We start from the raw sequence: 17,425 nt of genomic DNA, 5'->3' as shown, positions 1-17,425 counted from the left end.
AGAAAATCCTGGAAGGAACGCACTCTATAGATCCACCCTAGCCATTAATAACATGGAAAGATTTCATTAGGAAGAGAGAGGGGGAAGAGAGGAAGGAGAACACTCTTCCTGGCCCAGCCTGCAGAGCAGCACCAAAGGACCCTACGTTGCTTAGGGGTCCCGAGCCCACAGCACCCATGTGCCATGGGCAGCTGCCAGGAGCTGCCCCACAAGCCATACCCTGGGCAATACATGAGCAGCGTGCTGTGCTCAGTGCATCTTGGGCTGCAAAATTGTTTTGTCCTTCCCCACAACGCATTTGAGATGACAGTCTGTTCTGTTGTGTCACTTCCAGGTAAAGCACTCTGCGTTAAAACTCCCACCGCAGCAAAACAGAGCAGAGCAATTTAAAATCCCTGCTTTTGCCAAAACTTTTTGCACCGGTGTGTCACATCCCATCCATCAGAACTCGCTGGGAAAGGCTTGAGTTGGTTTTTATCCTTTAGCAGCACTCCTGCTCTCTTCTGGAAATAGAAATATCAGCAGGTGAAATGACGCTGAGCTGCACTTTGTGCATTTGTATGGTGTGTAGGAGGAAGCTGACTCCTCGTGCTTATGGAGCGTGCAGTTACTGCAAATAAACATCAGGAGAAGTGAAAGGAGAGCCTTGGGGATGCCCATCAATCCTCATGGAGGAGATGAGCTCTGCTATGCAGTGGCCACATTCACCAGCACTGCCATAGTGGGCCCTTCTGAGCAACCCCCAGCACAGGAGGGGCACGTGGGGAGAACCTGAGGGGCACAAACGAGCTCCACATGGTGCTGTGAACTGTTGACCCCCTGCCCAGAGCTCATTAGTTGCTGATTCTGTTCTGCCTGGGCAGCTGAGCTGCTTCAGCATGGGGTGGTGCCTCCATTTGTAATGCAGTAAACCCGTTTTCCTTTCTAACATTCAAGAGGAACCCATCCAGTTCATCAGAATGCTTAGAAAACATTTTCCTTGCAATGGTTTCATCTCATCCCTCCCAGTATGGATGGATCCACAAGGAAATTCATGCTCGTTGCTGCCCTGGCACGGGGGGAGCAGCCCTACCACACTGCAGGTACAGGGCTGCCCATGGCCAGCTGCAAGGGGAGCAAGGCCTGATGAGCTGAATGAAGTCCAGCTGGCTCCACTCACCTTAATCAAGGCACCTGTGGCAAACTGACTAATTATATATAAGCGGGGCTGGAGAACCTTCCAGAGGATTTAAGCTGCCGCAGGAGGAGGGTGCTGGCAGTGTTCAGCCATCAGCAAGGGGACTTGGTGCCTGCTCTGAGGTGTGTATGCTCTTTGTCTCCTTTGAGGTAGCGGTCTGAAGGTTGATTTACTGTTGTTGAGAATTACAGCCACGCAAACCAAATATGAGCTGTTTTGTGTTTTTGTGTTGTGGCTCCCTGAAAGATGCCTGTAGATGGTGTGTGTCAGCATGGTGCTGGGCAGCCTGGGGCTCTAGCAGGAACCTCTGTGATGTTGGGGGCTTTTGTACTGGAAGGAAAAACCAAATCCCAACTGCTTCCCTATGAGTTTCAGCGCTCCCTCTCTTGCTGCCTATAGCTGTCAGGCTGTAGTGGGGCTTGGGGGGGAAGTTCCTATAAGAAAATGAGTTGTCTCCTTCGTTCTAATAGTGCGATGTTTTTTACAGGTCTGATTGCTGCTGTTATGGGTACCCAATTTCTGGGCATCAGGAGATGTCTCTTCGCTGTGGTGGGAGAAGAAAACAGCAAATGTAAGTAGAAGAAAAGCTATTTCTTGTCTAAAAGTCCTGGGGGTGGGAAGTCCTGAGGCTGAAGGCAAATCTAAAGGGGAAGTTGGACTTAATTGTTAAGGTGCTGTTCTCTGGGAAACCTGGCTTACTGCAGGATCACCTGCTCTAATTTAAGTGCTGTTGGTTCTGGAGTGGAACACAGTGTGTGTTTGGCACTGCTGAGTGCTTTGCTCAGGAGTTAAAGGTGATGGTATCTATTTGGAACATGAAATGAGTGTAATCAGTGTCTGTTGCCAGGCTAATTAGCAAAAGCTGCTGTTGTGTAAAGGTGCAGCAGGTCTCTGTAGTGCTCCTGAGCTCACTGTGACTGTGGGATATTCAGAGTTGCTGTAAGTTGCTGTAGGCTTCTTAGCATCCCTCAGCATTGGGTGCTTTGGAGTTTCTGCACATGTGGTTGCTGGTGGGATACTGAGAGGTGTAAGGAGGAGAGAGATGGGGGGATTTCTGAGCTGAGGCACTGCAGAAGACCTCGAGGTTCCTCTCCAAGGGGGATGGATGGAACAAGGCTGGGATTTGGGCTGTGGTTGCTGTGTGCTGATGGTGGACCTGGCCTGACTGTGAGGCAGAGCCAATTCCTCTTCTCTCCTTTTCCCTGCATGGACTGTAAATAATGTGCAGGAGAGAGCTGAGCGATGTGGTGCAGCGTGCAATAGAGCATGGAATTTGTTGGTCACTGGAGCTGACCTGGAAGGTCTTTATGATGCTGGAGGGTGGATTGCCCTGAAACCAATGCCCTGGAAGAAGTGCCAGGGGTTGTCCTCTCCTTTCTGAGAACGCAGCCATGTCTGAGCTACAAATCCATCTGCTTCTATTACAGCAAATACAGCTGCCTTCTTACTGCATTTATTGTTTAATTCATTCATGCTGCTTGTTGGAAACACCGGCGTTGCATTCCTTCTGGGGCATAGTTTGTTTTAAAGAAAACTCTCTATGGAAAAGACTTTCCTTTAAATTTAGTACAAAAGAAAATCCCAACTAGTTTTATTTATAGATCAGGGCATGAGAGATTTTCAGCTTTTGAGCTAGCTCTGTATCTCTGTTTCTCCCATGGAAAAGTTTAATGCTTTTCTCATCCTTCCAGAATAAAACCTTTTATGATAACTTTTTTATGTATAAAATGCAGCAATCTCAGTGACAAAAGCACTGATTTTACTCATCAAATATACTGCTATGATTCCATTATTGAGTGATGCGTTCTGGGTTTCTGTTGCTCTGACTGCACTGTGGGTTTGGGATGTCCCCATGCCTGAAGCCTTCGGAGTATGTCCCATGTTTTGCAGTGCTGTGTCCTCGTGCTGCCCCAGCAGCTGCCTTTGGTGGCCGGAGTGCCTGGGGATGAGTCCTCCTCTGTCTCCATGCTTTGTTTGGCTGAGCATTATAACAAAACAATTAAGACTCAGATTCCCTTGGAAATGTCGAGTTGCTCTGTGATCTGTAATTGATTCTCATTCTGAGTGAAGCCAAAAAGCTGTTGGTAATAATTGCATAGAGAATATGTCCCCCCTCTGAACATCCCCCCAAGGCTGGGGTTGGGGCTCCCATTCCTGGGGCTGTACTCACTAAACCCAAGCACTGCTCTTATTTGAGGCATTTAAATCACTGTATGGGTGATCTCACTCCATTATTTTTAAAGAAACATCAGTTCACTCTATTTAACTTTATACTTCAGAGAAATGAAACTATTTCCTCATCTCATTTATACCGAAGGAACCGAACTGCAGCTGAGTGGTAGCCCAGCAGCTCGTGACACAGCTGTTTCAGGGCACTGAGCAGTCAGCAGTGAGAACCAGAGGCAGGCTTGGGGTGTATGGAGGAAACAGCATTTCTGGTGCTGTTATGTAGCTGAGAGATGGGGGATATGGAAGCTTGTCTCAGTCTGACAGCTGTGTGGAGCAGTGCTTCTCTGCAGGGCCTCTTTGCCTCGGGGTGCCATGTGAATGAAGCACCTCTGGAAATGCCCCCCAAGGTGTGTCCTGCTCTGCTGGGTGGGTGCAGCTCACTGTGCTGCTTTAGGATCAGAAATGCTTCTTGTGACTTTTCCTCCTCCTGGTGGGGACAGCCCTGCTGGGAGGCAGTGTGTGGGGCTCCCAGGAGGGGCTCAGGCAATGGGCCTTCGTGCTGGGGAGAGGAGAAGAGGTGGGGTGCTGTGTGCCATGCTCAGCTCTTTGGCTTTGCAGCACCCACCGGAGGCACCACACCCCTGTCAGAACTGGGCTTCTGCTCCCTGTGCAATGTGTGGCACAGCAGGTGCCGGGTACAAGTGATGATGCACATAGGAGGCATTTCTCTGGCCAACTGCTTGTGAATGTGTGCTCTGGGCTGACAGTACTTCGCTCATTTTTAGGTGTTTCAGACTTCATTTTGCCTTTTGTGGTGTATAGAAATGATGAGGTAGGGCTGGAACTTGAAATCAAAGGCACTGGTCTCCTGAGCTGAAGCTTGTTAATTGCAATTATTAGTTGGGAAATTCCTCGTCCAGTTTTTCTTCCTCTTGATATTAAGAGGGCAGCTAAATACTGTCCTTAGCTTGTGCAGGCAGTGCTGGAGACAATTGATTTCTGAAGGTCTTGTTGTTTGGATACAGTTTTACCTGCAGGACTGCCACCACAGATGTTTTGTAGTGGCTGCATGTGCTAAAGCTGAAATCCCTACCTCTGCAAGAGGAGGAGCTGCTGTGGCCTCCCACTGCTTCTCAATTGGCACAGCTGTGGTGGTGAGATCTACCAGGCAGGGGTTGTGTGCTGCCCTTGAATTGTGAGGGTAGGGAAAGAATGGCCCTGCAGAACCTGGGAATGTGCAGACTGTGTGCATGGCTTTGTGTGCTGCTTGGGACCTTGCACGGCAGTGATGGGCCCTTAATTTCTCCTTGGATTCAGGCAGTGCTGCCAGCGAGCAGTGGTGCCTTTCTCAGGGCAGTTTGATTGGAGGGGATTTGGATCGATAGCATGAAAGTAAAGTTAATCTGCCGTGCCTTAGCTGGGTAATTTATGAGTTTGTTTCCTCTCTGAGTGTATTCCTCTGGAAAGACTATTTTTCAGATATTGAGTAAACACTGCCACTCAGCAAGGCTTTCATCTGGCCCAGGTATCAAATGAATTTTTACTTTGAATGCTATGCCCATTGTAAAAGGTGTTTTCCTGCACAGGATGTAAAGCAGAGCTTTCTGTTTTTGACAGGGAATAACAAGTGTGTTTTCCTAAACGTGGTGTTTCTGCTCTTTCCTCTGTTTTAACACAAAGTCTTCACAGGAATAAACCCAATGGAATATGAGTCACTGTAGGAACAAGCACATGGGCAAGGTGGGCCACTGCCTTATAAATGGTACAATTGTAGATACAGAAGCGCAGAGACTGCTCTGGTTGGAAAGCTGGCTGGAAAATAGCAGTCATAAGGTAGAGGGACATTTATATTCACAGTAACCATTAAATATTTTGTATATATTTGCATTTCATTTTCTAACTGCTTTTTGAAATGAAGCTTGACTCTTCCAGCTATCCATCAATTAGTGTATCGCAGAGCTGCTGAGCTCCCTGTGCTGCTATTGGGCTGTCACAAGTGCTTGTATGGACAATTGCAGAGTGGCAACCAAACATCAAGGCTGAAATGCCCATGGTCTTGACTGTAGGCTGATAGAAGCACGAATGGATCATGGCATCCACAAACCCAGCTTCACGCAGACCTTCTGAGGCAAAAACTGACAGAGCTGTAGTATTTGTTGCTCATTGCTCCAATTGGTGTTCCCTGGGATTTGAGCTTGCCCACTCCCCTGAGATGTGATAGTTTATTCTGACTGTGGCACTTTTTATTCTATAGGGAAATGTGCCCGTGTGGGTGGAGAGAGAGTTCTCCATCAGTTCAACTGGGTGCAGTTCATCACCTCCATAGTGTCAGAACAGCCGGTGAGGGAACGCTTCGGGGGCTGCAAGAATTTCCATCTCCCCCGTGGTGATGAAACCAAACGCTTGTAAAGTTGAACAGTAAATATCTGGGTGGGGAGAGGGGGGAAAGAAGTAGCAGAAGGACTAACAGCCACGAACGGGGCATTGCTGTGCCGTGGAAAAGAGCCTCAGTCCTCCCCTCACTGTGCCTTAACCGGCTGGCTGCTCTGTCCTCCCTGCGTCGCGCTGTCCTGTCTGTGCGCCTCTGCTGGGCTGAGCGGTTCGTCGTGGCTGAAGCGGTACCGGGGGAGAAATGGGTTTGCCAGAGCACCGCTTTCAGGTGATGAGAAGAGCCGCTCGGTTCCCGAGGCGCTGCCCACCCGGAGCAGCGCTGCAGCGGTCCCAGCCCATGCGTGGAGCAGCTCCGCTCCGTGCGCTCCGCTCGAGGAACCGGGGTGACTCATTCTTCCTGGACGCCATCCATCTCGCATGGAAATCGATGAAATTCTTTCTGTTGCGTTTTAACACATGTTCTTAGAGTTACTTTCTGCAGTAAGTCTTCATTAATTGGTAAATCTAAATGAACTCCTGGTCCTGATGGCTTTCCCTTGGGCTGAGGCGTATGGAGGCAGCACCGGGAACTCGCCAGGCGCTGTGAAATACTTTCCCATCCCTGCTTATGATCTACCAGCCCGAGGACAGGCGCTCTTTGTGCTGTGTGCGTTATTCCATGGGAGCGCTTCCACTGCCTTAAGGCAGAGGGGAAGGCTCCGGAGGTGGAAAAACGGGGGGCTGCGGTGCGTCGTGGGGAGGGGGCGGGGGGACCGATGGGTCCCCGTGTGTCCCTATGCATCCCTATGCCATCCGCTGCTCCCCGGGGGGGTCACACCGCACCCTGCTGGTGTCGTTCCTCAGCCCGAGTTATGCTCCCAACTGCTTTATTTTTTTTTTTACTCTTAAGCCGCTTTGTATGAAATGAATAAAATATGTTCGCGTCCCGTCGGGTCCCTGTTTGCGCCCTTTATGCACCTTTGTCAAAAGGAGCTGCTCGTAAATGGGCTGCCAGCGGCTCTTTGCAGTTTATCGCGTTTCCAAAAGGAGCTCTGCATCCTCGGTTCGTTGGGGGCATCTGCCTTAAATGAGGGGTGCAAAGATCGTGTCGGTTTTTAGGAAGCTTTTGGGAACTCGGCGCTCGCAGAGCTCTCCGGGCTGTGCCGGCTGTCAGTTCGTTCCGCTGCCGCTGAGCGATACCTGTTCGGTTTTCAGGTGGATTTGGGGCAGAGGAGTGTTTCCGATGCTCAGAGCTTTGCGAGCTCTTAAGGCAAAAGGAGCGTTTGGAAATGGGGTTGATGGGATTTTGTTTCTTTTTTGCTTTTCCTGTTTGCTAGCATGAAAAAAAAAAAGAAAAGTGTTCTTAATTATGACTTGGGGGGGATATGCACAAAAAGCTCTTCCAGGAAAGTAATTCTAAACAGCGCAAAAAAAAAAAGGGGGGGGGGATCTCTATGATGTTCTATTTTAAGGATCTCTATGATGTTTTATTTTAATAATCTTTTTCAGGCGTCTGAGTCGCGCTCTGAAAAAAAAAAAAAATAAAGCTTGCAGGAAAAAGGCACCAACAATACAGCCTTGAAAACAAAATGTGCAAACTTCTGAGAATATGCCCTCGTGTTGAATACACCGGATTTCTCTCCCGAGCGAAGGGGAAGGTTTTGTTCGTTTGGACAGTCTTTGAATACTGTTCTAAAACTTCTTTCAAGTGGGGACTGAAGAGAGAAATGTTAAGTTCTAAGAGGGAGACAATGCGTTAGCATCTTTGAACGCAGCCCCTTGCATGCAAATCAGCCTTTTGGCAATTGGGGGCACTTTAATTGGAAGGTGGCAGCTCGGCAAGATAAGGCTGCGTCCCTCCGAGCGCAGCACTGCCCGGCGTGGGATGGCCGTGCGGGGACCCCCACCCGCGTACCCCCCCATGGCCGAGCGGCGGCCCCCGAAGGGCCCTTGTTAATGCAGTCCGTCGGTTTAAAGTTTCTATAATTTTCACCTAATGATTTTTTTTTTTCCCGTTAATGTTTCCCCCCCCCGCCCCCCAGGGGCACTGTGTCAGGCCGGGCCCAGCCAGCCCTGGATGGCTTTTTCATAGCTCTTGGCTGTGCGCAGACCCTTCTCGGGATTAGTGGTCGGACTCCTCATTTCCCATAGCCATAAAAGGTCTTGAACTCAATTAATAGCTAATAATTATACAGCCGGCGTCAGCGGGGGGAGAGCGTGCGAAGGCTCCGCTGCAGCCCGAAGTGATGGGGGGGTGGGGGGGTGGCTGTGTCCGGGGAAGCCGTTACAGCGGGTGGGGCGGGGGCCGCCCGGAGGGCAGCGCCTGCAGTGCTGTCGGGGTTCGGTTCGCTCACTCACCTCTAACCCTACCGCCCCCATAAAGCTTTAAGTGAGGAAATATCTTTCGGGGTGTGGGGGCCGCGAGCCCCCGGAGCGCTGCGCTGCTGCAGCCCCGCGGAGAGACCGCGACGGCTCCGCGCCTTCACCTCGAGAAGGGCCGTGCTGATAACTGCGAGGGGAAAGCCGACGTTCCCCGTGCGTTACCCCCGGCACGGTGTGCGGGGGGTGAGAAAGCAGTGCGGGGCGCCCCGACCGCTGCCCGCATCGCACCGCAGCGCCCACCGCTGCCCGCCCGCATTCCTCCCCACGCGTTGCGCGGCCGCATTCCGACGTCTGAAAGAAATAATCGTTAGGACTCCTTAAGTTCTCTTTAATGGCCGCGCTCTCCTGGAATAAAGCGAGCTGCTGCGTTTCTTTTACGGCGGTAATGACAATACGGTTGAAGTTCGATATTCACACGTGAACGTCGCTTTTCTTTTCGAAACTCGTTGTTGTCGGACGGGCGACGTTACCTTTCCCGGCCCTGCAAAGCGCGGCCTCGCGCAGCGTAACGAATTCGGAGGAATTCCTGGGACTGGGAACGGTTTGGGGGGAAAATCCGAAAGGGGCGATTTATACCGGGTGTTCTCAGGGCTGGGAGAACCGGAGCTTCGTGCTAGAAATAAGAAGGGCAACGTCTGTTGAGCGTGTTTCGGTGCAGGGAGAGGTGTCAGTGGGGCAGGAGAGCGCTGCGCTGCGCGGCTTTTGCGTGCAGATAAATAGAGAGGGTGTGAGAGCGCAAAGCAGCGCGGCTGATGCACAGAACGCGTTTTTCTGTCCTCGTGCTTCCCGGTCATTCTGAAAGGCATAATAATAAAAAATAATAAAAATAAGTTAAAAAAAATAGTAATAATAACAAAAGCACTCGAAAAAGCAGCGGGGGAAATGCTCCGGGAAGGAGATCCTGAAGGGTTTAGGGCGGCTGCAGCGTAACTCGGCGGGGCGCGGGATGGAGGTGCGGGGTCGGGGTGCGCTGCCCGCCGCCCCCAGCGCTGTCCTTATCCGCCCCCTTGTGCCCGCAGCACGCAGCCGGGGCCGAAAGGTGATGAAATTCCTTGGCACCGGCGGGGCGAGCCGCTCTTTGATTGCGTGCGTTTAAGGCAGCCCCTAATTACAATGTGGTCGTTGTGTGGGTGCTTCCTCCGCTTATTAATGGCAGATTAGGAAGGGAAAAGCTCCGGGGAAGCGTGTGACATTCTCGGGGCTCGCTGACCCGTCCTGTGCCACGGGCATTTGCGTAGTCGAAAATATTAATTCCTGCTCTAATCTCCCCGCGACGCTGCGCGGAAACAATGAGGAATTTATGCGCAAATCCTCGGGACGGGAGAGGGGTTCCGCTGCGTGTGCGGAGGTGCCGCCGAGCCGCTCCGTCCCAACCATTTTAATCTTCTTTAGTGCTTAAACTTGGGCACAACAAGTGGCGAAGGGCCGTGTCCCGATCCCACCCCCCCTCCGCCTCCCCGTGAGCCCGAGGGCCGCTGGGGACGGGAATGGCCTTAGGATGGGGGTCGCGGTGCCCGCAGCGCTTCGCCGCCCCTCTGCGGTGCGTGCGGCACGCGGTGCTGCAACGGGTGGCAGCGGGGCCGGGAAGCAGACGCGGAGCTGCGAACAGTAGCGAGGGGTGGGCTCTGTAGAGCCTTAACACGCGGGTTCCGTTGCCCCCAGCCCTGGGCCGGACCGCGGAAGCCCGCCGGGTGCCGAACCCCGGCACAGAGAGGAGAAGGGTCGGTGCTGCGCCTTTCTGCGCATCGCTCCGCGGGGGTCTGCCGAGCGGGGCCGGGGGCTGCGGGCTCCCTGAGGCCACCCGGGCCGGGCCCCTCTCCCTCCCTCCTTCCCCGCTCATTAATTTCCCGTTCTGGGTGGAAGCGCTCCAACAGGTGTAGGCTGCGCCGCTGCGGGATGGGGACGGCTGCGGTTGTGCCCCGAGCCCCGCACCGCGCCCGGGGCCGGCGGGGACGCACCGCTCGGGGCCGGCACCGCGCTGCCGTCCTTTGCCAGCGCACCTCGCTTAAAAATTCGTTCCCTTCATTTTTTTGTCTTCGTTTTCATTTTTCCCTTCGCCCCCCAAACCCCCATCGCAGGGACCCCCGCTGCCCCCCCAGCACCGCGGCTGCAGCCGGAGGGAAATAGGAGAACAGAAACGCGAGGGCTCGGCTTGGCCACGCGGCGCCGGGACGCGAGGCGATTTTCGATCTTTCGATCGCTCCTCGGTGCCTTCCTTTGCAGAAGCATCAAATAATGCCTTTGCGGGGGAGAGGTGTCCGCGTACACACAGCCCCGAAAACATTTCTCATCTCTTAAAATACTCGCGAGTGGGTCCCGGTGACGCGCAGCTCTGCTGCGCGCTCATTTACTGTAGGAACGGAACTATTTACTGCGGAGAATCGAAACTCGGGGCTGCGGGGGTTTGACCCCCGCACCATTCCCGGCGGGACCGTAGTTGAGACCCGCTCAGATCCGCGGCGCTCGCTGCGTTCCCGGCCTGGGGCGCGCAGAGCGCTCACCTGAGCGCGGCGCTCCCTCGGGTCGGGGCCGCCGGGAAAGGGCAGAAACGAACGGGGCAGCGTTTCGAAGCTGCGCTTTCCCCGTCCCCTCGGAGGGACGCAGCCGCCGAGGTCGCGGGGAGAAGTATTTCAGTGAATCGCAGCCACGAAGGCTCCCGTTTCCCGGAGCAGCTCGGTTCGGTTTACCCACCCCGGGTCTCCCCGCACGCTCCGAGGAAGGAACCCCCGCGCACCGCTTCAGCGTTCGGGCGACACGTGGCTGCGCCTTCCCTTCCTCCGGACGCGGGGTTGTGTTCGGGCTCCCGCTCCGCCGCCGTCCCCCTAACGCGGGCTCCGATACCCGCAGGGCCCCGCGCCGCTCCCGGCCGCAGCCGGAGGTCACAGCGGAGGGGCAGCGCGGCCCCCGGTCCCACCTGCGGCTCCGGGCGCACCAGCGGAGGCTGCACTCGGGGTTCCCCCGCCGGTGTGCGGCCATCAGCGCGTCCCCGTACCCCTTTATTTTCGGGAAGGTTGGCGAAGGCGCGCGCTTTTCCTCTCTCCATATTAATCTCATTAAATCCTACCTTTCAACCTTCTTCCGTGACCATCTGACCTGGCCACTTGAATTCAAACAGTGCTTTCTCCGCAGTCAAAGACAGCACATCAATCACCGGGCTATTTACACTTCGCTCCTTTCTTCAAAGAGGAGCTGCCCGCTCTCCCTCCACCTTCCCTTCCGGGGACGACGGGCACCGTTTGGGTTTATTGGTATTATGATCGTACATCTATATATATTTGGTTTCTCACCCCCCTGTTCTCGGCTGTCCGTGGGTCTCTCGGCTTCCTCCGGCGAGGCAGCGGCCGTTCCCTCGGGAGCGCTCCCAGCGGCACCTGGAACGCAGAAGAAAGCGGCACCGGCACCCGCTGTCCCCGGGCGGCCCGGCCCGGTTCGGCCCAGCCCGGCTCGGTTGGGCCCGGGCGACCCCGGGGCACAGGCAGCCGCACCGCGGGGTTCGCTTCGTTTTATTTTATATATATATATATATATATATTTCCGGTCAAAACGCGTCCAAACGGGTGAATAAATTGGGGTAGGAAGAGCTTTACCGCTGAGCTCTGAGTCGCCGGGAGTTAAAATAAATATCCCCGTACAAAAGGGAGACGCGCCGGTGCGGCACGGAGCGTAAGTTGGTGTTGTTAGGAGTCAGGGACCCCCCCGCGCCGAAGGGGGCAAGAGGAGGAAAAGGGTAAAAAGGGAGAAAAGAAAGAAACTCGTTGAGAAGTTGCTGTAAATAATCGTTATTATATAAAGCTATTTTTTTTTTTTCGGATTAGAAAGAAAAGCGCGTTTAAAACGCGCACGAATTCCAAAGAGACACCCGGGAACAAACTCTCGACGGCATTGCTATTAAGTAATAGTAAGAATAGCAGTAATAACAGCGATAATCACCTCGTTCGGGGATGGCACCCGGGTCCGCGGGCACTGTCCGCTCCGAGGGGCACTGCGCGGAGGGGTCGGAGCGCTGCGCGTCTGTCTTAAAGGGGCAGATCGGGGGAAGGCTGCGCTGGTGCGCGGAGAGAGGAGGGGGCAGAGATAAGTGGTCTGGAGAAGAGGATAGGACAGGGGAAAAAAAAACCAACCACCCCGATGATGATGAATACATTGGAAAGTTTTTTTGGCCCTGGTGAGGGTGTCAGATTGAATGCTCTGTGCGCATGTGCGAAGGTGTCCAAACTGACAATGCTTGGGAGATGAAGATAGTGTGTAGCTGCTTCTGGGCTCAAGGAGGAGGAGAGGAATCCGCAAGCCGACACGATGAGATCCAAGGCGAGGGCGAGAAAACTGCCCAAAAGTAGGTCCTTCCTCTCCCTTCTTCCGCGTACCGCCGCCGCGGGGTTCGGGCAGCGCCGCGCGGAGCCGGGCCGGGGGCTGCGCGCCCACAGCCCCTCTGCGCGCCCGCGGCGGCGGCGGGAGCCGCGCTCTTCGCCCCGGGTGCGCGCAGCCCTGGCGGCCCCGCGCTGCTCCGCGCTGCCCGGGGAGTGGGAGCCGCGGGCACAGGGAGAGCTGCGCGGGGCCGGCGGCCGGGGGAGAAAAGCGAAAGTTAGCTCGAAGTTGACGAAAGGGGATAGCAACTTTTTTTTTTTTTTTTTTTTTTTTTTTTTTTTTTTGAGTCGTTCCAAGTCTTGTGAAATAATATTCCTGGCTTTTGAAATAGTGGGCGCTAGAGGTCTGCGTTTGGCATCTGCCTGCGCGATGCAAAGAGACTTAGAGCTGGAGGTGGGGGGGTGATGTTGGGGGGGGGGAGCTGGAGGGGGGGGAGAGAGAGACAGCAGAGACAAACGGAAAGGAGAAATAATAATAATAATAATAATAATAAAAAGCGGCCCTTCCAGCCTCGGGAACAATTATCCGGGAGGGCGAAGGGAGAGAACGCGTAGCGGGAGCGGCCCCGCGCAGGGCCGGAGCATCGGGCAGCGCTGCGGGCCGGGCCGGGGGCGAAGCGGCGCGGGGGGGGGAGGGGAGCGGGGGAGTGTCTTTAATTTTTAATTTTTTAAAATTTACTTGGGGGTGGAATTGCAGCTCGTAAGTCTTGCGCGGCTTTTTTTCCTCCGTCTTCTCCCGGCCCCTCTTTCCTCCTTTCTTTCTTTCGAGTCGTTTCAGGCCGGATTTTCAGCGGAGCGCGGTTTCGGCGGGGAGGAACGGGGCAGAAAACCCCACCGCGGCCGCTCAGTGCCTCCCCCCGGGCCGGGGCCGCCCTCCCGTGCTTTCCTGCCCCTATTCCGTACTTTCTGTTCCGCTCCGGCTCCGCGTTGAGGGGTCCGGGGGTCCCGGCCGCGCTCAGCGCTTCCCGGAGCAGCGGGAATAGCGGCGCCGCTCCGCGCGTCGGGAGCTCGCGGTGCCGCGCCGGGTCGGGCTCGGCCGACGGAGCGCAGATTCCGCGCTCAGGTGCGGGCCCGGGGCTGCGGGGGGATCGCGCACCCCGCGCTCGGTTCGGGCTTTCGGCGCTGACAGCCGCGGGTCGGGCCCCGGCGCAGCGCTCGGAGCGACGGCCCGACCCCGTTCTCGTTGTGGCCGAAATCACAGCGCAGCCCTCGGCCGAGATTCCGTAGCGCTACGGGGCCGTTTTTTTCCTTTCCTTTTCTCATTTATTTTCCCCCTTCTCGCTCTCTCCGTACCGGAGTTCTCTTCGCGGCCCGCAGTTCCGCTCTCCAAAACTCCCCGGTCCCGCAGCCCCGAGGCCGCGTCTCACCCCGCGGAGCTTCCCCCGCTCCCACCGCCGCCTGCGTTGTTCCGCAGCCGCGCACTTTCCGCGCCCCAATGAGCGCAGCTCCGCGCGGGGCCGTCCCGCGATCCGCGCTGCGACGCGTGCGGGAAGCGGCTGCCGCGGAACCGCCGGGCTTTGATTTCCTTTTATTTTCACAATAAAGTGGTTTGAAGAACACGCACTCAAATAATAACTCGTTCCATAAAAGAAGAAAAAAAAAAAAGAGAGAAAGAAAAGAGAAAGAAAAGCCGAATCTTTGTCGCTTATCGGCGCGAGTTGTGTTGTTGTAAGGAGCAATTTTCAGAGCGCTGTGCCGGCGAGGTTGAATACAGTGGAATATTATCGTCTTTTCTTTTCTTCTTTTTTTTTTTTCTTCTTTTTTTTTCTTCTTCTTTTTTTTGCCGTTTAAAAAGTTCTTTTCTCTCCTCCCGAAGCCGCCCGGGCTCCATGCGTGCCCGCTGCCCCCCGGCCCTTCCCTGGGCGCCGGGAGCTCCGGCCTCGGGCGAGCGCTGCGGGACGGGGCTGCTCGGAAGCTCTGATTAACATCAGGTGTTTAATACAATACAAGGCCCAACGGTTTATGGGGTTTCAGCGGAGGATTTTTGAGGGATCACGGTTCCAAACGGTAGCCCGCAGCTAAGGTTTCAGTATCCCAGGAGTATTTATTTGCAGAACTGCTGGAACGCAGACGCGGGGCTGCGGGTCGCTCCGGGTTGGTACCGATCGCTCCGTGCCCGCACCGCACCACGCGCTGCGATGTCCCGCGATGTACCCGGGGGGAGCGGCGCGCGGCGGCTGTAGGAAACCCACGGCTACGTTGTAGAATTTCATTTCATTGGACAATATTTTAAGCAGATGTGAAGCTCCTCTGGGACTTCGACTCTATTACCTGACTTGGAAAGGGGCTGAATGTGCGTGTGCGAGCCGGGGTGGGGGTGAGAGGGGAACTCTCGGCGATTCGGAGCCGACTCGCGAGGAGGAAGGCGCAGGTATCGGGGCCGGGAACGGCCTCGGCTCGCTGCGGTGCGCCGGCAGGGCCGGGAAGTCGGGGCGTGGGGCGGCGGTGCGGTGCGGGGCAGCCATCGCCGGGCTGTGCCCCGCCGCCCCCCGGCCCGGGATGGACGGCGGTACCGCCGGCCGCGCTGTGCCCCCCCCCGTGCTGAGGGCTCCGTCCGCGGGGCAGTCCCGGAGCGGTTCCCGGCGGCCGCCGCTCCGCGCTGCGGGGCCGGGCGGCGAACATCGGAGCGCGGTGCCGCCCGCACGCCGCCAATTCGTTCCGTTTCGACGTCTCCGAGCCGGCTTTGCAAAGTACAAACGGGCTCGCAGACCACACGCGGGTGAGCGGTGGTTGCGGTTTAGGTTCTGAATAAATGTCCGTGCCGGAGAAAGGCGGCCGGTCGTTCCCGCAGCCCCGTTTGCTTTTTAGCGTCGGGAACGGGACGACGTTGAAGTGGCGGCGCGAGTTTCAGAGCCGGAGCGGCCCCGTGGGCTGCGGGAGCGCCGCGTCCCTTCCCGGCTGATGGCTGCGGGACAGCGCGGGGCCGCTCCCGCTGCTCACAGAGCGGATTTCTCCGCGTCCAGCGGGCAGCGCCGAGAGCGCAGCGCACACGGAAGACAGAAACGTGCGGAGGTTTCGGGGGGCTTTTAATTTTTGAGCCGTATTATTGTTGTTGTCATTATTATTATTATTACAACTCCGAGGCATCTGCTTCCTTCACCGCATCTCTCCCCAGATCACCGGGCGGACACGAGCACGGAATGGGCTCCGGGAGCCGCAATGCCACGGGCAGAGCACCCCGAGCGGCCCGGCCCGGTGCTGCCTCCGCGCAGCCCCGCGCAGGTGCGGCCGGACCCGCCGCCGCGCAGCCCCCGCCGCCCGCCCTGCCCCGGATCTGTTCAATTAGGCAATTAGAGAACCCGGGCAGCGAAAGGAGAGGGGGGGTGGTGGTGGTGGTGGTGGGGGGGGGGGTGGTTGATCTGCTAATTAAGGTGATGTGTAATTAGCGCTTCAACAAAAATTAGCAAGGGTTTAAAATCAGTTTAGTCTTTAAAAAAAATAAAATAAAATTACCCGAATGGTACAAATATAATTTATCGCTTCGCCCCCACCTGCCCCCCCCTTTCCCCCCCCCCGCCCTGCTGCACACATTTCATTTATTGAAGAAAGTGCAGAGGGAATAACTGCGTTCCCTTTGGATGGCCGTTCCCATAGCGCCGAATCCCCGCGTTGTGTCCAAACGCTGAGTGGTGCTCAGAGTGTCCGTGCAGACACAACTGATGCACCGTAAGAAAGATCTCACAATATACGGTAAAACTGCAGGAACTCCGGTGGTGAACCTGCAAGGGATGTGCAGCAAAGCAGCGAGCTGCGTGTAGCAAACTTAGTTTAGCGACAGGCAGGGCTGCCTTGTTTTCAGTCTTTGCGTTGGAGCTGCAGTGGGAGACCACGACCAGCAGCAGCAAGGTGGGTTTCTGATCAGCTAAGGTGGATAGAAACAAGAATCCAGCAGCAAGGCTGCTGTTAGCACATCCGAGGGCAGAGCCGGGGGGTGCTGTGCTGCGTGCTGCCGGACCGGAGCACCCTGGGCCGAATGGGAGCGAGCGGAGCGCACCTGAGAGCACCAAATCTCCACTCGCTTCTATGCAAAACGCGACGCAGGAGCTTGGGTTTCACAACAGAGCAGCGGTGTAACTCTGCTCGCTGTAATCGTACCCCGGCTCCGTGTCGGATGTAACCGCTCCGTGACCGCCGCTCTGAGCCGCGGCCGCTCCAGCACCGCTCCACCTGCGCTGGGAATGCCCTTCTGCCCACTGCCGGTGCTGAGCGCCCCGCGCTGCTCGCAGGGAACGGCCCCGAGGAGTGGGAAGCGGTGGTGGTGTTACTGCGGCTCTGACTATTAGGGCTTCTGTGTTTAATAGGAGCTCGGCCCTGTTTAGCACTGTGCTCCAAGTCCCGGGGAAGTTTGCAGGACTGAATGAGGTGCGTCTCAGAGGGCCGTGCTGTTGGCTGCCTGCTCCTGGCCGTAGCATCAGGCACAGAACCCGGCTTTGGCCCTCGTAACTGTGCAACTTCCATTCCCTGTTACGGTGTGATTTTGTTCCCGAGGCCTTTGCTGTAAGGGTGGGTGCTGTGTGCCCTCTGCACAGCTCGGTCCCACTGCTGCAGGACCCGCTTCTGTCTTTCGGCCCCGTTATTTAAATGATAAACCCCTGCCATTTCTCATGCCAGCCTCCCAAATGGCATTTTGAATCCTGCAGGGGTAACTCACCAGCACACCAACAAACACACACGTGTTGGTGTCCATCTGCCCGTAGGAATAAGGGCTCCTGAAGGGTACGTGCGGACACATTTGTTTCCACTCTCTGCTAACAGCCTGTTGATATGTCAGAACTCTGCAGCATTCCACACCAAAATTACTGCTGCGTTTTCTGATCCTAAATCTGCTCCCTATTTTTTTTTTTTTTTTTTCGGGAGGAATTGCAGGTCAGGGATGTCGCGGTGGAAAAGATCTACGACCTTATTATTCCTTTTATTTGCTTAATGGATTTTCATGCATCACCGCTGCCTGCTCCCGGGCCGT

The 17,425-nt window shown here is 55.6% G+C and overlaps 2 protein-coding genes across 9 annotated transcripts in view; one reads left to right on the top strand and one right to left on the bottom strand.

Annotated features, from left to right (window-relative positions):
• PRDM16 (PR/SET domain 16) overlaps positions 1-17,425 on the top strand; it is a 398,575-nt gene that overhangs the window by 183,239 nt on the left and 197,911 nt on the right. For 2 of the 4 annotated variants that reach the window (XM_025142614.3, XM_004947378.5), the window contains exon 9: positions 1,665-1,748. In XM_025142614.3, coding sequence (XP_024998382.1) covers positions 1,682-1,748 — 67 coding nt within the window. In that variant the 5' untranslated portion in view covers positions 1,665-1,681. Of the gene's footprint in view, positions 1-1,664; positions 1,749-12,315; positions 12,432-17,425 lie in introns of those variants that run through there. The other 2 variants (XM_040651288.2, XM_417551.8) reach the window with 1 other exon arrangement.
• LOC419389 lies at positions 8,410-12,675 on the bottom strand. 5 transcript variants are annotated; one of them, XR_005841400.2, is made up of 3 exons: positions 12,241-12,675; positions 11,386-12,143; positions 8,410-8,893 (listed from the first exon to the last, which is right to left on the bottom strand). XR_005841400.2 is itself a non-coding variant. In XM_046903242.1 (3 exons), the coding sequence occupies exons 1-3, from the start codon at positions 12,240-12,242 to the stop codon at positions 8,889-8,891; spliced, it is 303 nt and encodes a 100-aa protein (XP_046759198.1). In that variant the 5' UTR covers positions 12,243-12,675; the 3' UTR covers positions 8,410-8,888. The 5 variants fall into 5 exon arrangements, 4 of the variants coding, with proteins under 4 accessions (XP_046759198.1, XP_046759197.1, XP_015152584.2 ...); XM_046903242.1 differs by having other exon boundaries at positions 11,386-11,469; positions 12,029-12,675; XM_046903241.1 differs by lacking the exons at positions 11,386-12,143; positions 12,241-12,675 and adding an exon at positions 10,833-11,163 and having other exon boundaries at positions 8,410-8,579; positions 8,675-8,893.

Source organism: Gallus gallus, chromosome 21 (assembly GCF_016699485.2).
Source record: "Gallus gallus isolate bGalGal1 chromosome 21, bGalGal1.mat.broiler.GRCg7b, whole genome shotgun sequence".
NCBI classification, from domain to species: domain Eukaryota; kingdom Metazoa; phylum Chordata; class Aves; order Galliformes; family Phasianidae; genus Gallus; species Gallus gallus.
The sequence above is the reverse complement of the archived record's forward strand: the minus strand, read 5'-3'. Positions and strand labels throughout refer to the sequence as shown.

What these genes read in the sequence shown, in the direction of transcription:
- LOC419389 (XM_046903240.1), bottom strand. Translation starts at nt 11,152, where the DNA reads ATGAGATTAATATGGAGAGAGGAAAAGCGCGCGCCTTCGCCAACCTTC. An exon ending in GTCGCCCGAACGCTGAAGCG is followed by an intron (nt 8,894 to 10,832) that starts GTGCGCGGGGGT and finishes TATGCCTTTCAG; the next exon opens with AATGACCGGGAAGCACGAGG.